Source organism: Nerophis ophidion, linkage group LG04, assembly GCF_033978795.1.
Source record: "Nerophis ophidion isolate RoL-2023_Sa linkage group LG04, RoL_Noph_v1.0, whole genome shotgun sequence".
NCBI lineage: Eukaryota > Metazoa > Chordata > Actinopteri > Syngnathiformes > Syngnathidae > Nerophis > Nerophis ophidion.
The window spans coordinates 45,679,242-45,688,757 of NC_084614.1; the positions used below are offsets into that span (position 1 = coordinate 45,679,242).

At 44.0% G+C, this 9,516-nt stretch overlaps 1 protein-coding gene across 2 annotated transcripts in view; it reads left to right on the forward strand.

Annotated features, from left to right (window-relative positions):
* Positions 1-8,691, forward strand: part of samsn1b (SAM domain, SH3 domain and nuclear localisation signals 1b) — a 56,140-nt gene extending 47,449 nt beyond the window's left edge. The window contains exons 12-16 of one of the 2 annotated variants that reach the window (XM_061898166.1): positions 2,206-2,357; positions 4,284-4,472; positions 4,544-4,694; positions 6,063-6,119; positions 8,253-8,691. In XM_061898166.1, coding sequence (XP_061754150.1) covers positions 2,206-2,357; positions 4,284-4,472; positions 4,544-4,694; positions 6,063-6,119; positions 8,253-8,428 — 725 coding nt within the window. In that variant the 3' untranslated portion in view covers positions 8,429-8,691. The remainder of the gene's footprint in view (positions 1-2,205; positions 2,358-4,283; positions 4,473-4,543; positions 4,695-6,062; positions 6,120-8,252) is intronic. The other variant, XM_061898167.1, reaches the window with a different exon arrangement.
* The last annotated feature ends 825 nt before the right edge of the window (positions 8,692-9,516 follow it).

Consider the following 9,516-nt stretch of genomic DNA (forward strand, 5'->3'; position numbering starts at 1 on the left):
ACGTCTTGGCCGTCGGTAAGGCGGGCGCGAATGGTTCCCTGGTGCGGGGCGCCGGACACGAGGAGGTGGACGGCACTGTAGTGAGGACCGCCGGACACAAGGAGGTGGGCGGCGCCGTGCTGCAGCCCGCCGGACACGAGGAGATGGCTGAGGAGCTGAAGCCAGTGCTACTGGCTGAGGGGCGGGGGTCAGGGCCAGCCTAGGTATGGGTGCTAGCTCACAGGCTAGCCTGGGGACAGGTGCTAGCTCAGGGGCTTGCCAAGGGGCTAGTGCTAGCTCGGGGGCTAGCTCGGGGACTGCCGCTGGCTCGGGGGCTAGCTCGGGGACTGGGGCTAGCTCGGGGGCTGGCTCGGGAACTGACGCTAGCTCGGGGGCTGGCTCGGGGACTGACGCTAGCTCGGGGGCTGGCTCGGGGACTGACGCTAGCTCGGGGGCTAGCTCGGGGGCTGCCTCGGGGACTGACGCTAGCTCGGGGGCTAGCTCGGGGGCTAGCTCGGGGGCTAGCTCGGGGACTGGCGCTAGCTCGGGGGCTAGCTCGGGGACTGGCGCTAGCTCGGGGGCTAGCTCGGGGACTGGCGCTAGCTCGGAGGCTAGCTCGGGGACTGCCGCTAGCTCGGAGACTAGCTGTGGGTCTTGTGCTAGCTCGGGGGCTAGTCGAGGGGCTGGTGCTAGCTCAGGCGCTAGCTTCGGGACAGGTACTAGCTCGGAGGCTAGCCAGGGGACTGGTGGCTGCGGCTGGGAAAAACGGAAGATAGGTGGGATATCTCGGGCAGGGGGAAGTCTGTCTGGTTGCAGCTGTGCTACCACATTAGCACAGCCACCAGTACAAAAATGAAAAACAGATGGTATAGGTATGGCAGGGGTTTGCCTGGCTGGGTGTAGATGCGCCACCACATCAGCACAGTCACCAGCACTATCCCCCCCTTCCGAACGCGGATGCCAAACGCCTCCAGCTGACTGAGGAATTGTCACTAAGGGTGGGAGGTGGGTGGCCAGGCGCCGGGCAAATTCATCCCTCCCCGTATTGAAATTAAACAGTCCCTTGACGGAGTGTTGAGGGCTATAAAAATTGTCCATGGTGGAGGAAAAAGACATCGTGACAGGGGCAAAAAGGAAGGAGGAAAGTTGAGAAAACCAAAAAAAACAAACAAAAAGTCACTGGGACAGAGCTAAAGTCACTGGGGGCTATGAAAACAACAACAACAACAAAAATACTGTGCCGTCAGGTCCTACTATTTAATTTTCCTGGCGGGAACTTACTGTTATGGTTTACTAAGGAGGACGTGACGGCAAACGGACACCAGGTGGCAGTATGTCCAAATATTTATTAATATATATGTAATAATAAATCAACAGAAAACATACTAAGTAAATGGAGCGTGGCAAAAACTATAGAGTGTATGGTGTTACTCTAAGTGTGTAAATTAACTGAAGTGTGTTTTACCCAAGTGTTGACAAAAGAGAACGCGGAAGTCCGTGGGGCAGGCAGAGGGTTCAGGTCAAACGAGCGAGGAGTCGAGGTACAAAGGAGGCAGTCAGAATCCAGAGGGAGATCCAGGGAAAAGAGTGAGACGCACAGCTCACCTTGCGGGCGACGGAGAATTCTGTGGGGACACGGGAAAAGACACTGAGAACACGTAGAGGTACAGGGCACAGGGAGAGCAGGTTTGCATAACGCAGGGTGATTGCTTACGGTACGCATTTGGAACTAAGTTCCCGCCCGGATCCCTGTGTCCACTGGTCTTTTATGCTGCTCATCGTCAGTCACAGGTGTGTCCTGCAGCCGGCTGCGGCGGAGAGTGGGCGCGGTCCGCTTGATGAATGCGGGGGCGTGTCTGGAGTGCGCTGTCGGCGGGTCCTCTGGTTGGACTCGCAGCGGAGAGAGACGCAGAATGCGCATGTCCCACAACACATGCCTGTCTGCTCGTAAACCAGCAATGTCACGACTTGACGACAACAGAGGGGATGGCGGGGGATGGGGGACCCATACTTTTTAAAGGTGGTATAGTACCGAATATGATTTATTAGCAATGCGGTACTATACTAATACCGGTATACTGTACAGTTATATTTAAGTGACGCAGCAGGAAGAGACTAGAAAAACGTTTGCAATAAATGTTATATGAAGTGCCCGATCATTCATTCATTGACAAATAGAGATGGTCGGGTTTTTTTAATATTTCAATGTTATGCCTACTTTTGCAGGTGGAGTTACCAGCTGGTCGGACTGTTCCAGTAACAGAGACAGCCTGAGGCTGGAGGACGACGTTTTGTCCACAAGACAGTTCTGTGGTCGAGCGAGGGTCCACACAGAGTTTGTGCCAAGTCCGTACGACACGGAATCCCTCAAACTTCAGGTAAACAAGCATTGGCAGCAAGATCTTTGATGAATAAAAACAGCTATCCTAGGTTTTCCCGGATGTCCCCCTTTTCCATAACACTTGTTCTCTAAAAAATGGTGTTACTATTTCCACATTTCTTCGAGTCAACCTGTTCCAAAGTCAAAATGCTATTTGACAGTGTTTGTCAATAGTAGCTGCTGCCAACATTAACATGCTAGCTTTCTAGCAATTCTAATGTGTACGTCAAGACTTGGACTGTGGTGTGGTTTGTTTTCCCATGGTGCAAATCGACTGGACCGGACATGGCGTGAAGGTACTGACATCTTTTAATTAATCATTCAAAAAGTACCAAACAAAAGGCACGCACAAGACTGTGACAAAAACAACTTAGGACATGAAACATGAACTAAAAAAAAACTCACTAAACTGTGGACATAAAAACGAAACACTTACTGTGGCGTGAAGAAGTCAAAAACAACAGAGCAATGGCATGAGCACTATAGCATGGACCGCGTAATCAATCGGGTACCAAGGGTGTGTAGAGGGTGATGTCGTCAGGTTGACTGCCTGGCAACTACAGGCTTAAAGGCCTACTGAAATGAGAGTTTCTTATTTAAACGGGGATAGCAGGTCCATTTTATGTTTCATACTTGATAATTTTGCGATATAGCCATATTTTTGCTGAAAGGATTTAGTAGAGAACATCGACGATAAAGTTTGCAACTTTTGGTCGCTAATAAAAAAGCCTTGCCTTTACCGGAAGTAGCAGACGATGTGCGCGTGACGTCACGGGTTGTTTGGCTCCTCACATCCTCACGTTGTTTACAATCATGGCCAGCAGTAGCTAGAGCTATTCAGATCGAGAAAGCGACGATTTTCCCATTAATTTGAGCAAGGATGAAACATTCGTGAATGAGGAAATTTAGAGTGAAGGACTACAAAAAAGTAAAAAAAAGTAAAAAAAAAAAAAAAAAAGGCGATTGTAGTGGGAGCGATTTAGATGTTATTAATGTTATTAGACACATTTACTAGGATAATTCTGGAAAATCCCTTATCTGCCTATTGTGTTGCTAGTGTTTTAGTGATTAAATAATACCTGAAAGTCAGAAGGGTGTGGCCACGGGTGTGTTGACGCCAGAGTTTCTGAGGGAAGTCACGGCAGCTGCAGCAGGACGGAAGCTCCGCTGATGTCTCCAGTAGGAGACGACTTATTACCACAATTTTCTCACGGAAAACTGCCGGTTGACATGGAGTCGGGATCCATGTTCGCTTGACCGCTCTGATCCATAGTAAAGCTTCATCTTCGGGAATTTTAAACATGGAAAAACCGGCTGTGTTTGTGTGGCTAAAGGCTGAAAGCTTCCCACCTCCATCTTAATTCTTTGACTTCTCCATTATTAATTGAACAAATTGCAAAAGATTTAGCAACACAGATGTCCAGAATACAGTGTAATCATGCAATTAAAGCAGACTACTTATAGCTTGGATGGGGCCGGAAAATAATGTTTACTACAACCCGAGACGTCAAACACTCGTCATCATACACGTCGTCGTACTGCGACGTTTTCAACACGACACTTAGCGGGAAATTTAAAATTGCAATTTAGTCAACTAAAAAGGCCGTATTGGCATGTGTTGCAATGTTAATATTTCATCATTGATATATAAACTATCAGACTGCGTGGTCGGTAGTAGTGGGTTTCAGTAGGCCTTTAAATAGTGGTGCAGTGATTGACAGGTGCGTGAGTCCAAACAAATCAGGTGCGTGAGTCGTGAACACATAACAGGTGAAACTAATGAGTTGTCATGGTCACAAAACAATGGAGTGAAAAAACAGGAACTAATGGAGTCTTGAAGTAACATAACACAACTAAACAAAACATGATCACAAAGACATGACAGTATAGAAAGTATATTCCTATAAGATACGTTGCTATTCAGGTTGGAGACGTGATTGACATTATCCACAAGCCCGCCATGGGAATATGGACCGGGATGTTGAACAATAACATTGGAAACTTCAAGTTCATCTACGTGGACCTAACAGAGACGGGTCCCTCTGAAAATCGCATTTCAAGACCGCAATGTCGATCCACAATCAATGAAGTGCTGAAGCACTTCAGCTTGGAGGTGCAGTATATTGTTTTGAACGTAACATCCTAAACTGTTACCAAGCATGAAATTCTGCACCTGTGTCCTAGGAATATTCCACGTCTCTTCAGCAGAACGGTTACCAGACCGTTGATGACTTGATGAGGCTGAGGGAGCATCACCTGCCTAAACTGAAAGTGTCCGATCCGGAACACGGACGTAGTCTGCTCGCTGCTGTGGAGTCTTTAAAACAACTGTGCTGTGAGTGTTGCTTCTTTCTGTGTGGAGCTTTGCTAGCAGAGATGTATTTACAGCAGTTCTCCCGTCCAAAGGCAAAACCCAGTAACTCAATTTTGGTCAAAACTGAGCTGATAATAATTTTGGAGTTCCTAGGTGATATGCTTTACATTAGTGTATGCGATATTGTAATTTGTTCCGTAAGTAAGCTGTTACGCGCATGGCAGGACCTAGCAACTACCACATAACCGCGTAGATACAACAGAAAAACCTAATATCTTAAGGGACCAATCGGAGCTTCTTTGTCAGTCGCCTTATTGTCTTTAGTGAGACATTTGCAACCTGATTATGTGATATCATGGCACGAGGGGATACTTGGAAGATTGGCCCAGGACGTTGCAAGCACCTTCATTAAATGTATTGTTCTTGATTCTTCCCCTTGCATACTCTTTTGGGCAGATAACTGTGGAGGTCAAAATAAAAACTGGATGCTGTACACGGCTCTTGCCCAATGTGCAAACGCAGAATGGGGCCCACCCGAGATTGTGATAAAATATCTGGAGAAAGGGCACACGTTCATGAGAGCAGATTCAATCCATGGCTCAATCGGTAAGATAATGAAAGCTCAAGAAAACATCTACACGTTTGATGACTTTGTAGATCTTTGTTAGACAGCATCAAGATAGATTGGTTTTCCTTTGTTTTCTCAAAATCAGCTAAAAGTGAGTTACTAGGTTTTGCCTATGGACAGGAGAGTTCTTGGTGGAGTCAGCCCGTTGGTTTAATTATAAACCCTCTGAGGCATCTGTTGTCTTAACAGGAACACACTCTTTTCCTTTATTTACAGATACATTTACAGACAGGTCATTGTGAGAATGACATGAAAGCACACAATAATGAAACTTAACAAGCTTCTCGCTCCTTTGTATATCTACTCTTAATCCTATGTGTACTGTCCAAAAAACTATCCATATAGTTATGTTGGGGTTGGTATTATGCTAGCAAGTAATGATATCATGTTGTTAGCATGTAGTTATGTTATAGTTAGCATCTGCTTAGCATGTGGTTTCTTTCTAGTTAGCATCTGGTTACATTTGAGTCAGAATTTGGTTAGAGATGGCCTATATAGGGCTAAAATCCATATATATTGCAACCCTTTGTGAAAAACCTTATACCTGTCATGATCCGCGGCTCGGATCATGTCATATTCTGGTTTTGTTCTGTTTGTGTATCACATCCTGTTTGTTTTTTGTCTTCCTTTGTTCCTGGTGGCACTTCCTGTTTGTTTTTGTTGCCATAGCCACACACTAGTGTTACCTGCATCTTGTTTTTCACGCGCACCTGCTCTGTGATTATCTCCTTTATTTAAGCCTGCCCTTTTTGTTCATTCAGTCTCGCAGTCTAGTTTGCTGTGCGATGCAACAGGTGACGTTGCTATCCCTGATTGTGGTAAAATACTTTTTGTATTCATTAGCTTTCACGCTATTCCTCTGTTTGTTTCCCTAGCTTATATGCTAGCGCTTTCAGTTCTGTCTAGCTCCCATGCTAGTTCTGTTTGTTTTGTCTTAAGTGCCTTGTGCAAGTGTTTTCTGTTCGTAGTCTGCTTTTGTAGTGTTAAATAAATCATCATTCCTTACCTTTACGCTGTGTCCATATCCGACTGCTCCCTCGAGAGAACAAACCCGCACCATAATGCCAGCCAAGCGTCACAATACCTCACTATATTGTGTGGTATATAAATGATAATGTAAATATTTCAAAATGGGTTACAAATGCGATGAGGTGGCGACTTGTCCGCCCAATTGTAGCTGAGATAGGCGCCAGCGCCTCCCGTGACCCCGAGGGGAATAAGCCGTAGAAAATGGATAGATGGATGGATGGGTTACAAATGCTTGTAGTTTGACTGCTGACACATGCGATAACATTGCATCATTTCCAGTTGTATTATTGGTCTAACTGTTAGTTTTCTGTTCGAATCTAGTTATTTTCTTTTGCATCATGGTTCTAGCTACATTTCAATTCAAATGTAATAATTACTTATGTCATTACAAATTTGGATGGATGTTCCATCCCAGTGTTCATGCTTACATTTTTTTGATGGGCCCATGGCCCCCAAAGGGACAAGCGGTAGAGAATGGATGGATGGATAGATGGACATGAATCAGTCGCTCCAGGATTTTTTGTAATTGTGGTGGCCTAAAATGACTGTTGTGGTGGTAACTTTTTAAGAAAGCAAGAAAATATGTATATTTTTTTATTCCAACAACATAATCAACTAATGATGCTAAGGACTTGTTAACAATGTTTTAGGTGTTCCATGTAGCCTTAACCCCAAAAACACAGGATTTCAACAACCATTGAAAAACAAATACCGTATTGATGTTTTAATCGTTTTATACCACACATTTTAAAAACACATTGTCCAAAAAATATGCTTTATTACTGTATTTTTCGGAGTATAAGTCGCTCCGGAGTATAAGTCGCACCTGTCGAAAATCCATAATAAAGAAGGGGAAAAACATATATACAGTTGCCCTGAATAGTCGCACATTTTGGGGAAATTTATTTGATAAAACCCAATACGAAGAATAGACATTTGAAAGGCAATTTATGAAAAGAAAAAAAGAATAGTGAACAACAGGCTGAATAAGTGTACGTTATATGACGCATAAATAACCAACTGAGAAGGTGCCTGGTATGTTAACGTAAAATATTATGGTAAGAGTCATTGAAATAACTATAACATATAGAACACGCTATACGTTTACCAAACAATCTGTCACTCCTAATTGCTAAATCCCATGAAATCTTATACGTCTAGTCTCTTACGTGAATGAGCTAAATAAGACGTAAACTATGACTTATAGTCCGAAAAATATGGTAATAATAGTAAAATGTAATTATAATTGCAAAAACAAACACCACCAAAAACTTCCTTATTGTCTGTTCTATCTTCCCCAAATTGCAGACATTCTCTGTGTATGTTTTACACTTTAAATATCTTTGTTGAATCTTAAACATTTATTAATATTCCAACACATTTACCCCCGCACGTTAAGGGCATTTGTTTACCATTGAGAGTGGTTTACAGTACAGCACTGTTTTTTTTGTTGATAAGTGAGAGATGATTCAAGATTATCATTACACTTTAATATCTCTAACATGTAAATGCCTCTTTACCCGGTCAGCATTGCAAATTAAAATATGTTCTTAATTGTCTTACCCTGAATAGATTAATGTTATATAAATAGTACATGTCAACTAGGAGGTAAATGTTCATATACAAAATTTCCGAGAAAGGTTTTAGCGCTCTAGATAGGAACAGGAAGTAGGTCTGAAGACAATTGTGCGGTGATATATTGTTAATTGTTGCTGTTCCTGCTTCGTCTACACAAGAAACAAGCATAATTGATTAGACAGCTGACGTGCATGAGTGTACTCCACCTCATCCCCAAAGAGGCTGATTGTTACGACTGTGTGAGAATAGACAAGAAGACGGATTTATTTTTAATGAGCAGTAAAGAAAGCTAAAAAAAAAAAAAAAGTCACACGGAATGCAACACAACCTTTTTCTCTTTTCAGATGATTGTCACATGGAGAAGGAGTCCAGCAAAGAGGCCGAGACCCCCAGCGAGCACATGAAGGGAGACATGAAGACCTGCCCGAGAGACTCCGGCTGCCACATGTCGTCTGACGGCGAGGTCACGGAACATAATTTTCATGACGACCTTGGAGCTGATGAGATGACAGCGTCATGACAAGACGTCATCGTCAGGTTACGTGACTTTTGGAAAGACACGACGTTATTGAGCTTCTAACATATCAGCATCTCCGTGGAACTCAACATTCGGTGTTGGTAAAATGTAAATAAGGGATTTCTAAGCAGTAGTTTGAAAAATCTAATGATTATAATATTTACAAATGTGTTTTTGATGTTCTGAACGAATAATGAGTCTAACTTGCAATATATCATGTTGAAAAAAAATATAAAAATTAGCTAAATGTGTGTCATGATTTTCTCTTGAGTGTTTTCTCTCTTAATGCCCATATTAGGAGTTCCTGGGGGAGAGGTGACCAGTGTGAATAAACAATGCAGCCAGTGCTGCTAGACCAGTCCTGGGCAACTATTTTACTCGGGGGGCCAGATTTAGATTAAAAAAAAGTGTGTCTGGGGGCCAGTATATCTATTTTTAGGAATACTAATAATAAACCTCACAATAATGATTGGGCTTCACGGTGGAAGAGGGTTAGTGCGTCTGCCTCACAATACGAAGGTCCTGCAGTCCTGGGTTCAATCCCAGGCTCGGGATCTTTCTGTGTGGAGTTTGCATGTTCTACCCGTGAATGCGTGGGTTGCCTCCGGGTACTCCGGCTTCCTCCCACTTCCAAAGACATGCACCTGGGGATAGATTGATTGGCAACACTAAATGGGCCCTAGTGTGTGAATGTGAGTGTGAATGTTGTCTGTCTATCTGTGTTGGCCCTGCGATTAGGTGGCGACTTGTCCAGGGTGTACCCCGCCTTCCGCCCGATTGTAGCTGAGATAGGCGCCAGCGCCCCCCGCGACCCCAAAAGGGAATAAGCGGTAGAAAATGGATGGATGGACAATAATGATTGGAAGCTAAAAACGTTCTGACAGACCGCCTTAAAAAACGGAATGGAATTTTAACTTTTTTTTACTGAATGAGACACCCAGAATGTACATGAAAATTGTCATGACTAGGACTTGGATTGTTTTCCCGAGGTGCAAAGCGACTGGATCGGACAACGGTCGAAGGTACGAACATTATTTAATCTTAAGTCAACACAGGAACAAACAAAAGGCGCTCACAAGGAGGTACAAAAA